The 24,615-nt window shown below is 43.4% G+C and overlaps 1 protein-coding gene across 1 annotated transcript in view; it reads left to right on the top strand.

The window, feature by feature from the left end:
* bbs9 (Bardet-Biedl syndrome 9) overlaps positions 1–1,283 on the top strand; it is a 389,410-nt gene extending 388,127 nt beyond the window's left edge. Inside the window, exon 23 of the mRNA XM_063039451.1 lies at positions 604–1,283. Within this exon, the coding sequence (XP_062895521.1) occupies positions 604–656 (53 nt within the window). The 3' untranslated portion in view covers positions 657–1,283. The remainder of the gene's footprint in view (positions 1–603) is intronic.
* The last annotated feature ends 23,332 nt before the right edge of the window (positions 1,284–24,615 follow it).

The following is a 24,615-nucleotide window of genomic DNA, read 5'->3' as shown; positions in this document are numbered from 1 at the left end:
CACTCTCCCCTTCCTTTCACACTCAACTTTTCAAAATCCCTCTCTTTACCTGCTGCAACTCCCTTTCCATTTCTAAGTTCTCCTCACCTATACCATTTAGATCTACACCTGCTTTTCCCCTCCTCCTGGTGACCCTCCTCATTTCCTTTCCCCTATTGTTCACTCTCCTCTCCAACTAAATTCCTTCATCTCCAAGCCCTTTACCTTTCCCACTCACCTGGTTTCACCTATCACCTTCTAGCTATCCTCCTTCCCTCCTTCCACCTCTTTATTCTGGCATCTTCCCTCCTCCTTTCCATCCTGAAGAAGGATCTCAGTCTGAAACGTCAAATATTTGTTCATTTCCATGGATGCTGCCTGACCTACTGAGTTCTTCAAGTATTTTGTGTAGAATTCTTGATCTGAAATTTCAACAGTTCCCTCCGTGGATGCTGCTTGACCCGCCAATTTCCTCCAGGACTTTGTTATTTGCTCCTTTTAATCATGACAATTTTAACAAACAATATCACATCACAGAACTGAAACTGATGTAATTAAATGTCAGAATCTTGACAACTAATTTATTTGTATATGTATTATTATCTAACATTTATGTTTTTCAAGGTTTTTCCCGGAGTGCTACAGAAGAAAACACTATGATTCCCGAAGACAGATAGAACAGATCAATAGCTGGATCTTATCCAGAACTGCTCCTTTTGTGACGCCATCAAGTGGTGCCAGAGCCAAAACAGATGCAGATATAGTTTCTCAAAACCAGCTGTGTAATATCCCTAGCTCATACCTTGGGCCAGCATGGAGCTTGTGTAAAAGCAGCTTGGAAAGTGGGAGTTTGTAGTACTTGATGTTTCAAATGTTCAAGGAGATTCTGGGGCCAGCCATTTTACCACACTTACTTTAATCATCTGGGAAAGACATGGATCCTGTCCAGTACACATACAGTGACACTGCTGAAATGACTGTATTGTGGTAAAGCATTGCTGCTGGGATAAGTGTGAGGGTAAGTAAGACTACTACTGAATTTGCATATGTTATTTCAGCACACCCAGCTCTCCAATATAGTGCTCCTTTCGTACATTGCACAGAACATCAATGTGGTATTTGTGTTAGTGTTACAATATTCATGTTATATGATCCCAACACACTGTGTTAGTTAATGTTAACTGGCTTTTTGTGCATTTCTAGAAGCTGCAGATTTGTGTGACAAATTTCACCTTTTTACAGTTTCTACGTACAGTACATGTTCAAGCAAATAAGAGACTGTTTTATATCTCTTATTAAATGTAAAGTAACTGATTAAATAAACTAAACAAGTTTAACATTTATGTTGGTGTTACATTACTGATCACTAAGGACATATTAAAAAGTTAACAGCCCCTGAATCTTGTAATTGTTCCCCAGTGCCTGCATCTTCATAGGTCAGACTGATAGTTTCCACATTTGACTGATGTGGCATTACATCCCAGTCACTTTGTTTAGCCAGTTACTTTATTAGCTGAGTTCTGCATGGGGACAGCAGTGAGATATGCCCCTTAATTGTATGCGGGTGTAACATGTTTGACTGAGGTTTGGCAACTGGTTCTACCTACTTCCTATTTTTATTTTTATTAAATTCAATTGACTTCCTGTCAATGTGTTATTGGTAGTGTACTTTATTGGACTAGTTAGCACCTCCCTCAGAATCAAGTAACTGGAGAGCAGATTGTTTCAGACCTGCAGGATCATTTGGGTCTGATCATAGAAAGGGTTTTTCCATTCCGCTGCAATTGACATCAAACCAGGGACCAACCCAATTTAAGGAAGGAAAAGAAGGAGTGTCAAAGGGAACACAAGAACTGGACCTGATATCAGCAGACTGCTGCAGCAGCGACATTAGCACACAAGCTAACTAGTGAAAGCAGCCTGCAGTAGACCGAGCTCCTTAATCCTGTCTTCAGCAGGTTAACTGTTAGCTACAGCCCTGCCACATCCATACTTGAAAGGTGGTGGACAATTCGACAGTCAGTGAGAGGGGAAAGTTTTGTTGGTTATCAGCACTCTCAATGACAGAGGAAAGCAGATCTGAGTGCATAAGACAAGGCTGTTGTGTTAGTAGTCACCATCTGTAGGTTCCCTCCAAGTTACACACTAGCCTGATTGTGATCACTTTACTGGCCCTTCATCATCACCAGGGCTACATACTAAACTCAAGTTTCCAGAACACAGACATAAGCTGTTCATGAAGTGCATTCCCTCCTGCTTCCTGTGAATGGCAATTAGATGTGGACTATGCACACTGTCCTTTCCCTGGTGCCTGCAGCCCATCAATCCATTTTAGCAACAGTACATAGTTTCAGTTTTTGCTAAAGGATTTGAATGTATAACCTATAATGACACCTGTGAAGAAGTTCTGTTAGAAATAACTTAACTGAAGGAAGTTATTAACCCATGATCCCACCTGCCTTCTCAGGTGAAAACAAAAGATTGAATGATTATCTTGAAGAGGAGCAGAGAGTTTTCCCTGGTTACCAAGTTAATGTCTGTCACTCAGGCACATCTCAGAAGAGATGAGGTCATCATTTACCCATTCTCTTCTTTGTAATATTTTCTCGACACCTTAATTGTGAGAGTGACTTTGCATCAAATATTACTCCAACTGTGGTCTCTGCTATTTACTGAGGATGTGAATATTGATATATAAATGCAAGCCCTTTGGATGAAATTGTCCTTTGCCATTGTACAAAAGTTTGAATTGTCAGTGCTGACTTAAAAACTCCTTTGACTTCCCTCACACAACTCGTGGAATCTTCAGAAGTTATAAGGAAGGCAGCAGAGATCTGTCTAGTAGCTGATGGTGCTGCCATCCACTCCTTCCCGCTAAAGTTACAGGGCAGAGAGCAAGGGAACACAGCAATGCAGCAAGCCTGGTGGAGTGAAGAGATCCCGGGAGGTAAGTGCCTACTACTTCTGTGTCACTGTGCAGTCTGCAACGCCGAACAACATTGATGCTGGCTCTAGAAGGGAACATTGACGTTTGGTCTACATTAATAGGGGCAGGTCTGCACTGAGCTTCAACCCTATTGGTTGCAGTCAGTACCAAAGGTTTTTCTGGTATGCTGTAGGAGTCAAAAATTGTTGGCTGCACTGATGAGATTTAAGCTGTTTTTAGCATTCAGTTCTGGGATAAAAATAAATGGCACTGATTAGATAATAGCAAATCTATTTCACTGTCGCCAGAGGCATTATCACCACCCACTGTGTTGTTAGAACACCTTCGTAACATTCCACAGTCTAATTTCAGACGTATGTAGTAACACATGATAGCTGGCTGTAAAATGAGTTAATGACATGTTTGAAGTTCTTAGATAAATCCTAAATTCAGCAAAGAGGATGAGTTACAGCCAACCCCGCCCCCAACACACTTCCCCCACCACCACCAGCACCACAACAGCCCCCCCCCCATCCTTATGCCCAATTGCCCATTTGCAACTTTTAGGTTTGCTGTGATTGAAAGGAACTGACGTACACACTCCTGCAGGTAAACTGATCCCCAGGATTGCATTCATCATACATTTCCAAAGTCAGGAGGTTCCTTTCAACTATTTTTGGCACAGACTAGAAGGGCTGAATGGCCTGTTTTTCTGTGCTGTAGTATTCTATGGTTCTATTTTTGATGTATTATCTGTTTATTTAAATGCTCTGGGCTAATGTAGTCTGCATCAACTGTGATGCAGATAACAACACTCCCCTCTCTCCCTATCCCTTTCTCTTGTCCTCTTCCTAAATGCTTCACTCTATTTCCTCTCCCTTTCACTCTCTCACCACTTTACCTTCTCCCTTCTCCCCACTCTCTCCTCTCTACCTCTCTCACTCTCCTCTCTGTGTCTCACTCTTCTCTCTACCTCTCTCACTCTCCTCTCTGCATCTGCATCTCTCCCCCTCACCCTCTCTCCCTTTCACACTCTATCCTTCTCTATTTCCTCTCCTTACACTTCCTTTCAGTTTTGTCCTTCCTCTGTTGCTCTCCACGTTCTCCCTCCTGCACCTTCTCACCCTCCTCCTTCTCCCTTCTCCCCTCTCTTCCTTCCATTTCCCCCTTCCCTCTGCTCCACTTCCTCACTTCCTCTTCTTATCCATCTTCCTCTGCCTTTCTTCGCACACTTCATGACCCCAACGCCTGGAACTTCCACAATACTGCTCATGTCTTCCGCAGTGAAGACTGGTGCAAAATTCTTTTTGTTTGTTGGCAATTTCATTGTTTCCCATTGCAACCTCTCTAGCATTGTTTTCCAGTGGTCCAAAATCCACTGTTGCCTCTCTTTTATACTTTCTATATCTGAAGAAACTTTTGGTATCCTCTTTAATATTATTGGCTAACTTACCTCCGTATTTCATCTTTACCTTAATGACTTTTTTGGTTGTTTTCTGTTGGTTTTTAAAAGCTTCCCGGTTCTCTAACTTGCCACTAATTTTTGCTCTATTATATGCCCTCTCATTGGCTTTTATGTTGGCTTTGACTTCATTTGTTGGCCATGGTTGTGTCATCTTTCCTTTTGTATACTTCTTCCTCTCTGGGATGTATATATCCTGTGCCTTCCAAATTGCTTCTAGAAATTCTGGACATTGCTGCTATGCCATCATCACTGCCAGTATTCTTTTCCAGTTAATTCTGGCCAACTCCTCTCTCATGCTTCTGTAATTCACTTTATTCCACTGTAATACTGATACACTGACATTAAGCTTCTCCTCAAGTTTCAGAGTGAATTTGATCATATTATGATCACTTACCCATAAGGGTTCTTTTACCTTAAGCGTTCTAATTAATTCTGATTTATTGCACAACACCCAATCCAGAATAGCTGATCCCCTCATGAGCTCAACCATGAGCTGCTCTAAAAAGCCATCTTGTATTCACTCTAGAAATTCCCCCTCCTGGAATCCAGCACCAACCGGAATTTCCCAATCTACCTGCATATTGAAATTTCCCATGGCTATTGTAACATTGCCTTTTAGCATGCATTTTCTATCTCCCATTGTAATTTGTAGGCCAAATCCTTACAACTCCCTTCAAGGGTCTTTTTACCCTTGGAGGTCCTTAGCTCTATCCACAATGATTCAACACCTTCCAACCCTATGTCACCTCTTTGTAATGAATTGATTTCATTTTTTACCAACAAAACATCGCCGCCCCCCTGCCTTCCTGCCTGTCCTTTCGATACAATGTGTATCCTCGGACATTAAGCTCCCAGCTATAATCTTCTTTCAGCCATGATTCGATGATGCCTACATCATACCTGACAATCTGCAACTGTGCTGCAAGTTCATCTATCTTATTCCGTATCCCGCACACAATCCAATATTACACCTTCTGTCCTGTATTCACCCTTCCCAATATTTTCCACCTTTTTACATTGCAACTCATCCTGTTGACTGCAATGTTGCCCTATCAACAGCCTCTCCTCGCTGCACATTGCCTCAGTTTGTAAACCAGCTACCTCATCTTTAGCACTATCATCCGTCTTTCCTACAGTACTTCTTGCATTGAAATATAGGCAGCTCAGGAAATCCACTAACTGTACTGGTGCTCTGGTTCCCATTCCCCTGCAGCTCTAGTTTAAACTCCACGATGCAGCATTAACAAACCTTCCAGCTAGGATATTAGTCCTTCTCCTGTCCCTTCTATATAGGACCCACCTACCTTGGAGGAGAGCCCAATGATCCCAAAAACTTATGCCCTCCCTCCTACACCAACTCTTTAGCCACGTATAATCTTCCTAGTTCTCAGCTCACTAGCACATGACATGGGTAGCAATCCTGAGATCACTACAGTGGAGGTCCTGCCCTTTAACTTAGCACCTAACTCCCTGAACTCCCTATGAAGAACTTTGTCACTCTTCCTACCCATGTCATTGCTACCTATATGGAGCACAACTTTTGGCTGTTCACCCTTCCTCTTAAGAATGCTGAGGACCCAATCTGAGATATCCCTAACGCTGGCACCCGGGAATCTTGTTCTCACCCACAGAACCTCCTCTCCGTTCCCCTAACTAACGAGTCCCCTGTCACCACAGTGTGCCTCTTCTATCCCCTTTCCATCTGAGTCACAGAGGCAGACTCAGTGCCAGAGACCCAACCACTGTGATTTTCCTCTGTTAGGTCACCCACCCCCCCCCCCCGACCCCCTGACAGTATCCAAAGTGATATACCTGTTGTTGAGGGGGGTGGCCACAGGGGTACTCTGAACTTGCTGTTTAACCCCTTTCCCCTTCCTGACTATCACCCAGTTCCCTGTGTCCTGCACCTTGGGTGTAATTACCTCTCTATATGTCCTTTCAATCACCCCCTCAGCCTGCCGAATCTTCTGGAGTTCATCCAGGTCCAGCTCCAACTCTTTAACACAGTTGCTAGAACCTGCAGCTGGATGGACTTCTCACAATTATAGTTGTCAGGGACACTGGAGGTCTTCCTGCCTTCCTACATCCTGCAAGAGGAGCATTCAACCATCCTGTCTGGCATCTCTACTGTCCTAGCTGAGCAGATATAAAGAATATATCAATTAATCATTGATGCTGGCTTCATGCTTTCTGTATTTAAGTCATCAAGGTGTTAACGGAACCATATATGTTGGAAGAGGTTAGGCAGTGTGTGGGCAGCAGGTACAATGGTCTCTTATCAATGGAACAGGCCATATCACTCACTGAGTCTGTGCCAGTCATGCTGCCAATTTAAATTAATCCCATCTTCCTGCACATGGTCTATACCCTTCCATTCCCTCTGCCTGTCTGAATGCCTAAAAGGGTTGGTATCAGAATCAGGTATGTTATCACTGACAAATGTCGTAAAATTTGTTGTTTTGCAGCAACAGTACAGTGCAAGATGTAAAATAAGTATAAATTGCAGAACACAAATAAATAGTTCAAAAGAGGAAAAGTAAGATAATGTACGTGGACCATTCAGGAATCTGGTAGCAGAGGAGAAGAAGCTGCTCCTAAAATGTGGAGTGTGGGTCTTCAGGCTCCTGTACCTCCTCCCTTATGGCAGTAAAGAGAAGAAGGCATGTCCCAAGTGATGAGAGTCCTTACTGATGGATGTCGCCTTGTCGGGGCACTGCCTTTTGAAGATGTTCTCGATGGTGGGGAGGGTTGTGCCCATGATGAAGCTGGCTGAGGCTGAAACTCTGCAGCTTCTTTCGATCCTGCACATTGTCAGTCAGAATGCTCTCCACCAAACATCTGTAGAAATTTGCTAGTCTTTGGTGACTTACCAAATCTCCTCAACTTGTATATTACAACAAGGCACAAAAGCAGCTGTATTTCATTAACAGTTTGAGGAGATTTGGCATGTCACCAAGGACTAGTACCGTGGAGAACATTCTAGCTGGTTGCATCACCATCTAGTCTGACGTGGCCACTGCACAGGATCAGAGAAAGCTGCAGAAAGTTGCAAACTCAACCAGCTCCAGCATGAGCACTAGCCTTTCCAGCATCGAGAACATCTTCAAAAGACAATGCCTCAGAAAGGTGGCATCTGTCATTAAGGACCCCTATCACCCAGGACGTGTCCTCTTCTCATCACTACCATCAAAGAGGAGATACAGGAGTGTGAAGACACACACTCAGCATTTTAGAAACAGCTTCTTCCCTCTGCCATTAGATTATATATACTGTATCTCTTATTGTACTTTATAGTGTTTTTATTATGTATTGCACTTTACTGGCGCAAAGCAACAAATTCCATGACGCATGCGAGTGATTTTGAATCAGATTCTGATTCTGTCCAGGTGCTCCAAACCCCAAGTGGAGAGCCATTGAGATTGCATCCGCTGCAGACCTGTTGTAGTGGTACACAGAATACAGCAGGTCCAGGCCCTTGCTCAGGTAGGAGTTAATTTTAGCCCTGATCAACCTCCCAAGGCACTTCACAGTTAATGTGAGTGCTACCAGGCAATATTCACTGAGGCAGCTCAGCCTTCTCTTGTTGGGCGCTGGTAGGATTGATGCCCTTTTGAAGTAGGACGAAACCTCTGACTGCAGCTATGAAAGTTTGAAGATGTCCTTGAATGCACCAGCCAGTGGGTCTGCTCAGATTCTCAGTACCTGACAAGTAGCCTAGGCCTGATTCCTTGCAAGAATTCACCCTTTTGAAGGATGTTCCGACATTGGCCTCCAAGACAGAAATCGCTGGGTTGCCAGATGCTCTGGGGGTTCACACAGGCTTAGTGTTGTTCTACCTTTCAAAGCATGCATTAAGAACATCAAGCTCATTGGGAAGTAAAATATCATTGTCATTTTTGCTGTTGGGTTTCACCTTATAGGAAACGGTATCATATCTGTTTCCACCATTACCCTTGACAGCATGTCCCAGGCACCTACCATTCTCTGTTTAAAAGAACTTTCCTGATAAGTCTTTAAACTTTTCCCCCTCTCAGCTTAAAGCTATGGCTTTAGTATTTGTCTTTTCCGCCTGCTGAAACAGACCGAATATCTGCCCAATGTATGCCTCTCATAATGTTACATACTGTACTTCTATTTGGTCATCACTCAGCTCTAGAGAAAAAATAATCCAAGTTTGTCCAAACTCTCCTTATAGCTAACACTTTCTAATCTAGGCAGCATTCTAGTGACTTTCTTCTGCATCCTCTCCAAACCTCCACATCTTCCTGTAAAGGGTGACCAGACTGCACACAAATGTGGCCTGACCAAAGCTATAACATATGTGCCCAACTTTTATGCTCCCTGGACACCAGAAGAGTGGAACAAGCAAAACTCGAAAGGATTTGTTTTAGTTAGAATATAACAGCAAAATTATTGAAAGGATTTACCCCTCTGAAGGTGTGTGTGTGTGCTCGGATCGTTGTTTCATTATACAGTTTGAGTAAAGCAGCCTGGGGGGGAGTATAGTGGTAATGTTACTTGGAACCCAGCGGTAGCAGAAATAAATACCCCACCAATCGTTTCTTTCCAAGTAGTCTTTCTGCTGATATTCCTCGTGACCTTGTGTTTTTCTCTACACAGGTTAGATGTGCGACCATCACAAGGATAGCGATAACAATATCAGCTGGTCAGGAATGACCAGCCTACTGGACCCTCTCTGGACTGAGGTAACCAGGGTGGTTCTGAAAAATTATTGGCTCTCTAATTTCTACCTTGGCCGCAGTTTAAACCCCTTTCCTGCTTCAGTCAGAATTCCAGACTCCAATTCGTTCCTGGAGGTATCTATTTCTTTAAAATGATTTTGTCTTAACCTGTTGTAGGTTTCTCAACACACTGCAGGATCTGCTAAATCTGATATAGGAAAGAGGCTTTTAAATAAGCTTTACACTAAACTTGCAAAATTACTAGTCTTGGAAAAAAAACAGCGATATGTCCCCTCCACCTACACTGGTTTAAAAATATTTCTTCTTTATAACGTTCCACTTGATGACGCAATAATATCAGCGCCGGAGTCCGGAGCAAAGGTTCCGGAGTTTGAATCCAAGTGGAGCTGAGCGTTGAGCTAGCAACTCGGCCTCGTAAAAACAAGAATAGCTTGCTACGGAAACACAGTCAAAAGACGGTGCCCGGATAACTCCACTGCCAAGTTTAGGGCTATTCTTCTTCTTCTTTATAACAGGGGCATGGATGCAATGGCTCCAGGTCAAGATAAATGTTGGGTAGTTATTATTGACCTTCACAGTGTTTCATAAAGTGGTATTGGTACCTTGTAAAAAATGGTGATTTCACTTAAGTTGTGCAACAATTCTAATACATACCAGATTAATACTGAGATGTTGACAAAATAGTCTATAGAGTAACACCGTCTCCACCAGGTTTCGGCATCAGCTCACACCATGGAAACGCTAGCTGCTGACCCATAACTGGCTTGATTTGTCGTTGACTTTACATTCTGCTCTCTACCCTGGCCAGTCACTTCCTCTTCCTAATCATTTTTTATGAATGAGTCACGTAAAAACTCTGAAACTAAATTCTTCATCCATATCCTACTGTTCTCTTATGTTTTAAGAACATTTGGCTGGAACCATTCAGTTTTCCTACAGCTGGAATAAAATCGTACCCTCTGGTCATTCAGAATCAAAATTTACAGTATATGGATACAGGGAGAAAGCTTGCCCCAGCAACAGCAAATAAGGGCTCAATTCCCTAGCTTTGTAGAATACAGGTTCAGGCGCAGAGTGCTCTAGTTACAAAGAAGATTGGAAATGACGAAGCAATGGTCTACCAGGAAAGCCGAGATCATTAGTTGGAGAGAATAGTGGAAGAAATCTAAGTTTGAAATTGTTGTGATTCAACTGAATATAAAAGATTTCCAGTTTATCCATCTTAAGTAAAATTTATTATTTAAATCCACATATGTTACCACTACCTTGAAATTTATTTTCTAGCAAGTATTTACTGGAAAATAAAGAAATACGATAACATTTACAGAAAAAACTAAACAAACTAAAATTGACAAATAACCAGTGCAAAAATAGACAAATTGTGCAAGTACAAAAAATACAGAGAACTTGAATTATAGAGCCTTAAAAGTGAGTCTACAGTTGTAGAATCAGTTCAGAGTTGTGGTGAATAAAGTTATCCACACCAGTTCAGGAACCTGGTAGCTGTAGCGTAATAACTTCCTGAACCTAGTGGTGTGGGACCTAAGGTTCCTGTACCTCCTGTGCAATGGCGGCAGCAAGAGAGGCGCGGTTCCTCTATAATGGATGCTGTTTTCCTGAGGCAGCACTCCACGTCAATGTGCTCGATAATGGGTCGTGGGGGAAAGACTTTTCCTGTGACGGACTGGGCTGGATCTGCCATTTTCTGTAGAGTTTTATATTCCTAAGCATTGGTGTTTCCATACCAAGACATGATGCAGCCAATTACTGTACTACTGTGCATCCATAAGAGTTGGTCAAAGTTTTCTGGTGACTTGCCACATCTAAGCAAACTTCTAAGAAAGTAGAGGCATTGTTGTGGCGCCTTTATGATGGCATTTATGTGCTGGTCCCAGGGCAGATACTCTGATATGAAAGTGTCAAGGAATTTAAAGCTACTGACATTCTCCACCTCCGATCCCGAATGAGGACTGCCTCATGGACCACCAACTTCTTCCTTCTCTAGTTGATAATTAGCTCTTTGCTTTTGCTGGCATTGAGTGAGAGGTTGTTGTTGTGCACCATTCAACTAGATTTTCAATCTCTTTCCCATATGTTAATTAGTCACCACCTTTGATTTGGCCAACAACAGTGGTGTCGTCAGCATATTTAATTCTTGATTCCTGATATCTCCAAAGCTGAAGATTAGATGTGCAAAACAAAGTTAACTTCTCAGACCTTTCTTGATCTCTCTGATCTCTCAATCTCATCTCTGGAGACAGACTGTCTACTGATAACTTTTACAAACTAACTGACTCCCGCAGCTATCTTGATTATACCTCTTCTTTTTCTATCCTGTCACTTATAAAAATGCAATTGCCTTCTCTCAGTTTCTCTATCTCTGCCATATCTTTCTACTCCAGAACGTCTGAGTTTTCTCCTTCAAAAACAGGGTTTCCTTTCCTCTGTCATTTCTCACCTGTATCTCCTCCATTTTCCAGACATCCACCCTCACCCTATTCTCCCACTGCCATAACAGGGTTAGAGTCCCCTTTGTTCTTACCTACCACTCCTTGAGCCTCTGCATCCAGCACACTGTATATTCCACCATCTTCAGTGGGATCCTACCACTAAGCACATCTTCCCCTCACCCTACTCTCCGCTTTCCACAAGGATCGCTCTCTACTTGATTCCTTTGTCCACTTGACCCACTACACTGATCTCCCTCCTGGCACTTATCCTTGCAAGTGGCAGATCCCTCTTACTCCTCTGTCACCTCCATTTAGGCCCCAAACAGTCCTTCCTAGTGAGGCCAACATTCACCTATGAGTCTGTCAGGGTCATCTATGGTATCTCATGCTCTCAGTGCGGCCTCATCTACATCGGTGAGACCCAATGGAAATTGGGGGAATGCTTCATCGAGCACCTTCGCTCCATCCACCACAAAGGATGTCAGGAAATGTAGAGGAGGCTTGACCCAAAAGCAAAGCAGCAGAGAAAAATTAGTGGTGAATGATAAGTTTAATAATAGTCAACAAAATAATAAGCCACAAGACAAGAAAGAACATAAACTAAACACAACGGACAACAAGGAAAACTTTTGGCAGGGAGAGTGAAAATTAGGAGTGATTGGCTGAGGCCGGCTGGTTTGATGAATGAACAGGGACTGTGGATGAGAACAGAGGTTAACTAGGCTGCAGGTGATGTGTTTGGAATGAGTGGCAGCTGAAGCCCATTTGCTGGGTGCAGCTTGGGAGGTGTCAGCAGGAGCAGGCCTGACAGGAACCCCTCCCCCTTACAGCCAATCCCTGATGGCCCACGACGACCCAGATGGGTTCAGTGGAACTCCTCAATGAGCGAGGTATAACTGGATGGCAACCAATTACCTTCATCCAAGCTGTACCCTTCCCAGACAACCAAGTAGTGCACACCCCACCCCACCCATGGCAATGTGAATCCAGCCACTGGTGAGCCATATACACTGGGCCATCTTCCTCCATCCTAGGTTCTGGAGGTGCACGCTCAGGTGAGATGAATTGAACCAGGTGCACTGAGACCAGACAGCAACGAACTGATGTCCATCTGCGATCATGGTGTGCGACCACAGCCAGCATCACAAAGTCCACCGTGCTCCTGGATGGTCAGAGAGGGGTGAAAAGTAGGCCCACTTGTGTGTCTCAGGGTGCACGTACGTGTGGTTGTCAGGTATGTTGGCCAGAGCAGGCTGGTGCTATAGGGCTAGCAATCTGGTTCTAAAGGTCCTAGATGATTGGGGTGAGGATTTGAGAGGATTGAATGATGGGCTGTGGGTCGTTCTAGTTTCAGCTGGGTCAAACTGTCATGACAGAGCGTCTGCCTTCATGTTCTTGGAACCAGATTGGTAGGAGGTGGTGATGTTAAATTGTTCAAAGAAGAGGGCCCAGCGAGTCTGATGCTGATGTTGCTGGATCTGTTGTATGGATAAGAGGTTCTGTTGGTCAGTGTAGATCAGGAAGAGCTCGGTGTTTCCCCATCAGCCAATGTCTCCATCCTCCAAGGCCTATTTAATAGCAAGTAGCTCCCTGTCTCCTACAACATAACGACGCCGTGTAGGATTGAACTTCCGTGGGAAGAAGGCATGTCTTCCTGTCCAGTTCTTGTGGGGAGAAAATGGTCCTGACGCCCACGTCAGATGTGTCCACCTCTACCACAAAAGGTCCAGAATGGTTCAGATGGAGGAGAATGGAAGCTGTGGTGAAACACCTCTTGAACTCCAGCAAAGTGTGGTCCATGGCAACAGACCAAGTTATCCATGAGTTAGGTGACTTGGTGAGAGAAGTGAGAAGAGTGGTAATTTGGCTGTAGTTTCTAATGAAATGGCAGTAGTTGAAGAAGCCCAATAAGCACTGTAGCTGTTTCAGGCTGTGAGGTCAGGGCCTCATGGTAATGCCTTCAGGTGAAAGGACATAACCAAGAAAGGAAGTGACTTGGGTGTGGAACTGGCATTTTTCTAACTTGCAGTACAGTTGGTTTTTGAGGAGATGCCAAAGGACTGAGTGAATGTGACAAACGTGGTCTTGCGAATTCTTGGAGAAAATGAGGATGTCATTGAGGTAGATAAACACATACTTGTGTAGCATGTCTTGGAGGATCTCATCAATGAAGACTTGTAAAACGGCTGGACTGTTGGAAAGTCACCGAACATGGTGGCCAGTGGGTCTTATGAACACCATCTTCCACTCATCTTCTTGGCAGATGTAGATGAGATTATATGTACTCCATAGATCCAGTTTGGTGAAGATCTGGGTTCCATGGAGTGTTTCGAATGCTGTCCATCAAGGGGAGAAGGTAGCAATTCTTAATGGTGATTTTTAATGAGTCCACAGTACTCAATGCATGGACGATGACCCCCACCTTTCCTTTTGACAAAGAAGAATCCTACACTGGCTGGAGACTATGATGGCTCCACAGTAGCTGCACAAATGGTTTCTTCACGGACCCTCGAGCTCAAAGGATGTTGGGGGCGGGGGGAGCCTGGTTAAGGAAGCTGTCCCTAGTTGCATGGGTCCTGTAACCAAAAATGGTTCTGGGAACGGAATTAGGGGTCTGACTAATGATCTGGAGGATTGTTCCATAAGATGTTTGTCAATATGAAGAGCGAGAGTGCTGAGGCTTTAATGTCAGCATCTACCGGGTACTCAGCTCATCTTTCAAGTGCTCAGAGGGTACATAATGATAATAGGCCAGCAGCACTCCTGCATTCCAGGTGCACTCTGCCGCGAGGGCTCTGAATTCCATGGTGTAATCCAGTCCAAAAAGTGAGCCTTGATGCAGGTGAAGTATCAAATCCGCTGCTTCCCTTCCACTTCTCGAGTGTTCAAAACCCCAGTGCATCTCAGCGATGAAATTCGTATATTTGTTGCAAGTGGTGGCCTTGTTTTCCCAGTGAAGGGGAAGATGAGTAAGGTGATCCTGGCCCAGTCTGTAGAATACAGAGATGGCTGGAGCTCGAAATGTAAGACACATTACATGTAAGGGACAGGAAGTTGAGGCATCGGGTTGGAAATCCATCAAAGCACTCGGACACAGAATGAGGAAGTTGACTGGTGTGGAGTTGCTGCACTGAAACGGAGAGTTGAATGAGAGTGGTGTACAGGTGGTCAATGGTCTCCTGCTGTTTCTGGATCTTGTGCTCGTGTAAGTGGATGACTTCTTTTAAGTGAAAATACTCTGCTAGGTCATTCATTCTGTCACGGGATGTAGAGGAGGCTTGACTGAAAATCAGAGACAATTTTGTGGTGAATGATAATCTTAATAATAGACTGCAACATATAAAGCCAGGAGGGGCCACAAAACAAGAGAACAGAAACTAAACACAATAGGCAACGAGTGAAAACTAGGAGCGACTGGTTGAGGCCAGCTGGTTTGATGATTGAACAAGAATTGTGGATGAGAACTGGAGTTACATAGGCTGCAGGTGATGAGTCTGGAATGAGTCAGCAGGTGAATCCTATAAGCTGGATGGAAACTGGGAGGTGCCGGATTAACATTGATTTCTTGAGCTTCTTCTGATTTCTTCAGCTCTCTCTCTCTTTTCCTCACTTGCCCATCACCTCCATCTGGAGCCCCTCCTTCCCTTTCTCCCATGGTCCTCTCCTGTCAGATTCCTTCTCCTTCAGTCCTTTACCTCTTCCAGCTTTCACTTCCCAGCTTCTCATTTCATCCTCCTCCCCCATCCACCACCCTCCCCTCACCTAGTTTCACCTATCACCTGCCAGATTGGACTCTTCTCTTCCCTACACCTTACTATTTTGGCTTCTTCCCCCTTCCAGTGCTGATGAAGGTTCTTGGCCTGAAACATCAACTCTCCATAGACATGGCCCTACTTGCTGAGTTCCTCCAGCATTGTGTGTGTGTGTTGCTTCTGTTCAAAAGATTGCATCTAACCAATGCTGGTTGGTAACAACATTGCATGAGGGAAGGATATCAAGATCAAGGAATATGAGGTAAGGGAGAAGAGTAAGTAAATGATTTTTTGTGTAGTCAAATAGCTTTAGAAGCTATTTTGAAAAGGGGACTGCTATGAGCTGATAACTGACTAAAAGAAGTAGAGTGTGGATGAGACTTTTAGCTCAGCAGGTTACTGTGATCTGTAGCACTCTGCCTGTCTGCCTGAATGATGGCAGAAACAGATTCTCCAGGAAATTTCATAAGGGAATTGGATAATACCTGAAGTAAGAGATTCCGTGGTGTTCAGGAAGAATAGGACACTTGATGGTTCTTCGATGAAGATGGGTTTGACTGCTTTTCTCCCTACCAGTCATTCTCCTAAGCTTTTACCTTTCCTCCTACAATCTTATCTCCAGCAATACCCATCCCCAAATATACTTGTCAAGTTGGAATCTTTCCAGTCAGGTTAGTGTCCTGAAATATGCCAAATTAAAATCACCAGTGGTGTGTGTGTGTGACTGACAATGCAGCCCACTATCAGGATGGGCACACAAAATCTTCCATCATTATTCTTCTCTCTCAATAACAGCAGGGCCTTTGCCCACATCTCTTGGATGTTTCTCTCTATCAAATATTCTACACATTAATCACAGCCAGTGGGATGAGTTACAGAGCAATAGAGGTGTGGTGCAGTTAAAACAGAAAGCAACAAATACTGGACTGAAAGTGTTGTATTTGAATGCATGCAGCATAAGAAATAAAATAGACAAACTTGAAATTCAGCTATAGATTGGCAAGTATGATGTTGTGGCCATCTCTGAAATTTGGCTAAAGGATGGCTGCCATTGGGAGTTGAATATCCAAGGATATACGGTGTATTGGAAAGATAGGTTAGTAGGTAGAGGGGGTGGTGTAGCCCTGTGTATAAGAAATAATATTAAATCATTAGAAAGGAATGACATAGGATCAGAAGGTGTAGAGACCCTATGGGTTGAGTTAAGAAATGGCAAGGGTAAAAGGACCCTAATGGCAGTTGTATACAGGCCTCCAAACAGCAGCCAAGATGTGGATTACAAATACAGCAGGAGATAGAAAAGGCAATGTCATGATAATCGTTGAGGATTTTAACATGAAAGTGGATTGCGAAAACCAGGTCAGTAATGGACCTCAGGAGAGAGAATTTGTAGAATGTCTAAGGGATGGCTTTTTAGTACAGCTTGTTGTTGAGCCCACTAGGGGATTGGCTGTGCTGGATTGGGTGTTTTGCAATGAACCAGAGGTGATAAGAGAGCTTAAGGTTAAGGAACCGTTGGGGAACAGTGATCACAATATGATCAGGTTCACTTTGAAATTTGAGAAAGAGAAACTAAAATTCTATGTGTTGGTATTCCAGTGGAACAAAGGAAATTACAATGACATGAAAGGGGAACTGGCCAAGGCTGACTGGAAAGGGACACGGGCAAGAAGGATAGCAGAGCAGCAATGGCTGAAGTTTCTGTGAAAAATGAGGGAAGTGCAAGGCAGATATGTTCCAAATAAGAACAAATATTTGAATGGAAGAAGGACACTACCATGGCTGATAAGTGAAGTCAGAACCAAAGTAAAAGCAAAAGAGAGGGCATACAAGGATGACAAAGCTAGTGGGAAGACAGAGGATTGGGAAGCTTTTAAAAACTTGCAGAAGGAAACTAAGAAGGTCATTAGGAAGGAAAAGTTGAATTATGAAATGAAGCTGGCAACTAATATCAAAGAAGATACTGAAAGCTTTTTTAAGTATATAAAGGGTAAAAGAGAGTTGAGGGTAGATATAGGACCAATAGAAAATGATGCAGGAGATATTGTAATGAGAGATGCAGAGATGGCAGAGGAACTGTATGCGTATTTTGTATCAGCCTTCAGAGTGGAAGACATCTGCAGTATACTGGACATTCAAGAGTGTCAGGGTAGTGAAGTATGTGCAGTGAAAATTACAACTGAGAAGGTGCTCAGGAAGCTTAATGGTCTGAGGGTGGATAAATCTCCTGGACTTGATGGACTGCACCCTTGGGTTCTGGAGGAAGTAGCTAGAGAGATTGTGGAGGCGTTAACAATGATCTTTCAAGAATCAATAGATTCTGACATTGTACCGGATGACTGGAAAACTGCAAATGTTACTCTGCTATTTAAGAAGGGTGGGAGGCAGCAAAAGGGAAACTATAGAGCTGTTAGCCTGACATCAGTGGTTGGGAAGTTGTTGGAATCGATTGTTAGGGATGAGATTACGGAATACCTGGAGACACATAACAAGATAAACCAAAGCCAGCATGATTTTCTGAAAGGAAAATCCTGCCTGACTAAGTTACTGCAATTTTTTGAGGAAATTACAAGCAGGGTAGACAAAGGAGATGCAGTAGATATCGTGCACTTGTATTTTCAGAAGGCCTTTGACAAGGTGCTGCACATGAGGCTGTTTAGCAAGATAACAGCCCATGGAATTACAGGGGAGTTACTAGCATGGGTGGAGCATTGGCTGATCGATAGAAAACAGAGAGTAGGAATAAAGGAATTCTATTCTGGCTGGCTGCCGGTTACCAGTTGAGTTCCACAGGGGTCAGTGTGGAATCGCTGCTTTTTATGATGTATGTCAATAATTTGGACTATGGGATTAATGGATTTGTGGCTAAATTTGCTGATGATACAAAGGTAGGTGGAGGAGCAGGTTGTGTTGAGGAAACAGAGAGCCTGCAGAGAGACTTAGATAGTTTAGGGGATTTGGCAAAGAAGTGACAAATGAAATGGTGGAAGAAATAAACGGGCAGACTATTATTTAGATGGAGAAAGAATTCAAAATGCAGAGATACAAAAGGACTTGGGAGTCTTTGTGCAGAATACCCTAAAGGTTAACCTCCAGGTTGAGTCGGTGGTGAAGAAGGTGAATGCAATGTTTCTAGAGGTATAGAATATAACAGTAGGCATGTGATGCTGAGACTCTATAAGGCACTCGTGAGACCACACTTGGAGTATTGTGTGCAGTATAGTCAGGTCATTCATCTTGAGTGCCGCTGGTACCATGTAACCCAGTAATATCTGCGGCATGGTCAGGTGGTCGGTGACAAAACCAGCCCCCCCACCAGGCTTGCCTGGTGAGGAGGGTGGCTAGACACCCTGCAGGACAAAAAACAAGACCTGTCAAAGGGCGGATGAACCCTCTCATAGGGTCAACGGCCTTCTAGCAAACACGTGCCGTGAAGCACAGAAAGGGCATCCCTTGCATTGAAGCTTGGTCTGGCCATTCATTGCAACAGAACTTCCCCCAGCCGTCTTGGACCCCACCATGCCGCTGGATCCGGGAGAGGATGTTGAGGGGGTGGGTCTGGACCTGAGCAACCCCCTACTCACCTAAAATCCATTCATGCACACGCTGTTCCTTTCAAACTGAAAGGAACCATCATCATCCTATGGGATGGATAGCCAGAGAGAGAGCGATTGTGTGCAGTTTTGTGTTCCTTATTTTAGAAGAGATATACTGACATTGGAGAGGGTTCAGAGAAGATTTACAAGAATGATTCCAGGAATGAAAGGGTTACTGTATGAGGAATGTCTGGCAGCTCTTGGGCTGTATTGCCTGGAGTTCAGGAGAATGAGGAAGGATCTCATAGAAACATTCCAAATGTTAAAGGGTCTGAACAGATTAGATATGACAAAAGTTATTTCCCATGGTAGGGGAGTCTAGGACAAGGGGGCACGACTTCAGGATTGAAGGTTGTCCATTTAGAACAGAGATGCGGAGAAATTACTTTAGTCAGAAGGTGGTAAATCTGTGGAATTTATTGTCACAAGCGGTTGTGGAGGCAAGTCATTGGATGCATTTCAGGCAGAGATAGATAGGTTCTTGATTAGCCAGGGTGTTAAAGGGTATGGGGAGAAGGCAGGGGAGTGGGGATGACTGGAAGAATTCGATCAGCCCATGATTGAATGGCCGAGCAGACTCAATGGGCCGAATGGCCTACTTCTGCTCCTATATCTTCTGGTCTTATTATCTATGCAGTGATGCTTGAGAGCCGTGTCACAGTTAACCCACCACATTAAGCTCTAACGTGAAGCACAGATTACCACATTTCTACAGCATCTAATTCAAAACAGGTTGGAACACTAGAGGTTAATAAAACTTAACCATGAGCCACAAAGGGAGAGTTTAAGGACCAAACGCTGAGTAAAAGCTTGTTGTGTTCATGGATTCATGGACTGTTCAGCTATCCGATGGCACAGAGGAAGAAGCCGCTCCTGCAACACTGGATGTGGGTCTTCAGGTTCCTTCTTCCCTGGCGGCTTAACAGAAAGATGGCAAGTTCTGGATGATGAGTGTCTTTAATGTTCACAGATAAAGCACAGAAATTTTAAAGGCATTCAACACAAATGCTTGTTGGGTATTTTTGGGGACCTCGTTGTAATATGATAAGTAGAGTAGGTTGGGTGGTTTGCAGTTGCCAGAGACCACTGTGGGAACATTGGTAGAGTCTTTACAATTAAACTGCACAGGAAGCTACAGCAATGTCTTGAGGATGTTGTTGGATCTACATGTCTGCTTACATTGTGTTAGTAGTTGCTACCAGGCTATCTACTGTGTAAAGGTCTGCTGCATTAAGTAAACAGTTAAGGATGAGGGGTAAAAAGACAGCATGGGCAGATTAAAGGACAGGACACTGTGAACAATTAATTGGGTCCATACAGCTATCAGGCCTGTGCCACATCCAATAGGGTTATGGCTAAACCTACATCTCTTCGATTTCTTATCCCCATCTCTCCATTCTCACAAACCTCGTCCTTGAATATAATCAATAACTGAACAACTGCAATACTCCAAACAACCTTCTTTGTAAAGAAATTTCTCCTGGTCAGGCTCTGCCCCCAGTCCTAAGATCCCGCAGCCTGAGCAAACATAATTCCCACAAAATTGTGTTTATTAAATGGGATCATTGCTCATTCTTCTGAGGGTAAAATAATTCCCCTCCACCCAGTAATCAGTCCAATGAATACTGGTCCCAGTCACGTACATCCTTAAGGCAAAAACCCAAAGGTGGTTACTCCCAAGCCCTGTACAACTGCAGTCAAAGATCCTCATCTTTGGACAGCACTATGTGTAGTGCAGTATTTCTCTTTCTGACTGCTTGTTGTATCTGAACACTTGCTTTCTATGTCTTACCAGCATTTTTATAGCATGTATTCAAAAATCTGTTTCTGTATAACAGTCCCACATTTCCCACATTATACTTCTCTTAACTTTGTTCCTAAACCTGTCCACATCCTTTTGCAAGCTCTCCATATCCACTTTATAGTTAACTATTTCATCTACCCCATAATCAATGAACTTGGAGACATTATTCTGTACATTTTCAACTAAGTTATTTGTTGATCCTAATGGTGCTTGTGGATAATGGTCTGGAAATCAGAAAAAGACCCTATCAAATCTGTTATCTGTCCTTTATGTTATTACATTAACCTTGGCCATCTTACCATTTACTTTATCTAATAACTTTTTGTGCAGTACCCAGTCTGTTAGGAGTTCATTTTTAAAAAATGCAAGCTAACTTTAAATAATGCAGCCATCTGGATCTAACCTTGTGCATCACCACTGTGCTCCTTGTACAACCTGTGCAGTGGATTTGTAAAACCAAACATAAAACTGCTACAATGATCTGCAGATGCTGTAACCCACCCACATCTAAACTTATTTCAGGACACCTTAATGGAAGTTCAGTTCTGTTGTTTTAAAACAATAAATTATGAGTGGAGGTAGATGTTTTATGACATTTGCAGGACTGTGTTCCAGAGCCAACTTAAATAATTTTGTTCGAGCTAGTTTGTTGTCAGGAGGATTTGCACATAATCTGAGATGTCTCCAAATTCCCCCAAAATGGGAATGTTCAAAATCTATCAGTCAGGAAGTAAGTTTACAAGACTCAACTGGGAAAGCAGTAAGAAACCCTCAGGCAGCAGGTACCGGTCATCAATAGAACCCCCCCCCCCAGACCAATATAACCTCTAGCCTTTCACGTGGTAAGGAGCCAGCTTTGTCTGCGCCATGATTGGATCTTTCTATGGACATTTCTATGGTCAGCTGATTCATCTCAAGTAAAAGATTGAATACTTGTCCATTTACAGAGATCTGTCCCAGTGGTTTCCCAGAAACCTGGCAGAGGACTGCTGTTACATTCCACAGTGATGGATCTGCCCCAGCCGTTCATTTTCTGGATATTATGTTTCACTTACTAACAGAGCACCAAGCCATTGTTTGTTTCAAATCTTGTGGTGCTCTCTCCTTGGGACCCTGTCAACAACCTTTTTCCCTAATGGTTATACAAAGTTTGGTCTGTCTGTACCCATCCATCAGAACAGCAAGGTCACTTGCCCAACCCTTGAGGAACTTGACTGGGGAAGGGCTTACAGTAGCCAAACACTGAGTTCTACAATTCCTTTTGCTTTCCTCATTCATCTCAGATCCACCGACACCCCTTGGCTCCACATATAGAAAACCTACTTGATCCCTGCCTACCTCCTTGCTCCAATACACCTAAGGAATGTCATGGGGTTCTCCTGAATGACACTCGCCAAGGATACTTGAGGCCCCCTTTTGCCCTCTTAATTTATTTCTGAATCAGTTCACATCATCTAACTTTGAATATTGTGAGAAAAGTTCAAATTAGAATTTATCAGAGTACACACAAATCACCAAATACAACGGCGAGATTCTGTGGGCATGCTTAGCAAATCTTCAAACAGTAACTGTAAAGAGGTTCAAAGGACAACAAATCTGTGCAAATATAAATATAATATAAATAGCAATGAATAACGAGCATAAAATAACAAGTCCTTAAAGTGAGACACTCAGCTGTGGGAACACCAGAAGTAGAGTGAGTGTAGTTATTCCCTTTTGTTCAAGAGTCTGATGGTTCTGGGGTAGTAACTGTTCTTTGACCTGGCGGTGTGAGTCCTGAGGTACTTGTACCTTCTACCTGATGGCAGCAGCGAGAAAATAGCATGGCCTGGGTGGTGAGGATCTTTGATGATGGACGCTGCTTTTCTATGGCAACATTTCATGTAGGTGTGTTCAACGGTTGGGAGGGTTTTACCCATGATGTACTGGGCTGTATCCATCATTTTTTGTAGGATTTTCTGCTCAAAGGCATTGGTGTTCCCATACCAGGCTATAGTGCAGCCAATCAGCACACCTTCCACCACATATATATAGAAGTTTGCCAAGGTTTTTGATGACATGCTGAACCTCTGCAATCTCCTGAGGAAGTAGAGGTGCTGTCATGCTTTCTTTGCAATTAATATCATCATTCCCATAATCCTGATCAATAAGTGACAGAACCTGGGCCTCTGTACCTCCCTCTGAAGTTGGATCCTTGACTTCCTAACCAGGAGACCTGTGTGGATTGGTGATAATACCTCTTCCTCGCTGACGATCAACACTGACACACCTCAGGAGCGTGTGCTCTACCTTCTCTTTCCCATAACTGTGTGGCTAGGGACAGCTCAAATGCCATCTATAAATTTGCTGACAATACAACCGTTGTTGGTAGAATCTCAGATGGAGATGAGAGGACATACTGGAGTGAGATACACCAGATAGCTGAGTGGTGTCACAGCAACAATCTTGCACTCAATGTCAGTAAGATGAAAGAGCTAATTGTGGAATTCAGGAAGGGTAAGACAAGGGAACATGAGCCAATCCTCATAGAGGGATCAGAAGTGGAGAGAATGAGCAATTTCAATCAAGTTCCTGGGTGTCAAGATCTCTGCGGATCTAACCTAGTCCCAAAATATCGATGCATAAAGAAGGCAAGACAGCAACTATGCTTCATTAGGAGTTTGAAGATATTTGGTTTGTCAACAAAAACAGTTGAAAACGTCTATAGATGCACCGTGGAGAGCATTCTGACAGGCTGCATCACTGTCTGGTATGGAGGGGGGCGGGGTGGTGTGGCTACTGCACAGGACCAAAAGAAACTACAAAAAGCTGTAAAATTAGACAGCTCCATCTTGGGTACTAGCCTCCCTAGTACCCAAGGCAGCTTCAAGGAGCAGTGCCTCAGAAAGATGACGTCCTTTATTAAGGACGCCCAATACCAGGGCATGCCCTCTTGTTACCATGAGGAAGGAGGTGCAGAAGCCTGAAGGTACACATACAGTGATTCAGCAATAGTTTCTTCCCCTCTGCCATCTGATTCCTAAATGGGCATTGAACCCATGAACACTACCTCACTTTTTACATACAGTGGCATGCAAAACCATCCAAAAAGTTCTATTCAAAAAGTTCAAAGGAATATCTAAACAAACCTGATGCATTTTAGACACAAGTCCTGTGACTGATGAAGTTAAAATAGAACTTTTTGGCCACAATGAGCAAAGGTATGTTTGGAGAAAAAAGGGTGCAGAATTTCATGAAAAGATCACCTCTCCAACTGTTAAGCACGGGGGTGGATCGATCATATTTGGGCTTGTGTTGCAGCCAGTGCCACGGGGAACATTTACTGGTAGAGGGAAGAATGAATTCAATTAAATACCAGCAAATTCTAGAAGCAAACATCACACCGTCTTTAAAAAAAATCTGAAGATGAAAAGAGGATAGCTTTTACAACAGGATAATGATCCTAAACACACCTCAAAATCCTCAATGGACTACCTCAAGAGGCGCAAGCTGAAGGTTTTGCCATGGCCCTCACAGTCCCCGACCTAAATATCATTGAAAATCAGTGGATAGACCTCAAAAGAGCAGTGCAATGCAAGATGGCCCAAGAATCTCACAGAACTAGAAGTCTTTTGCAAGGAAGAATGGGCGAAAATCCCCCAAACAAGAAATGAAAGACTCCCAGCTGGCTACAAAAAGTGTTTACAAGCTGTGATACTTGCCAAAGGGGGTGTTACTAAGTACTGACCATGCAGGGTACCCAAAGTTTTGCTTCGGGCCCTTTTCCTTTTTTGTTATTTTGAAACTGTAAAAGATGGAAATAAAAAAGTAATCTTGCTTAAAATGTTAAAGAAATGTGTCATCTTTAACTTTATGCCTTTTGGAAATCAGGTTATCTTTTACTCGCTTAGCTATTCACAGTAACAGAAATTTTGACCGGGTTGCCCAAACTTTTGCATGC

Source organism: Mobula hypostoma, chromosome 1 (genome assembly GCF_963921235.1).
Source record: "Mobula hypostoma chromosome 1, sMobHyp1.1, whole genome shotgun sequence".
NCBI classification, from domain to species: Eukaryota; Metazoa; Chordata; class Chondrichthyes; order Myliobatiformes; family Myliobatidae; genus Mobula; species Mobula hypostoma.
Note: the sequence above shows the minus strand (reverse complement) of the source record. Positions and strands in the feature narration are given on the sequence as shown.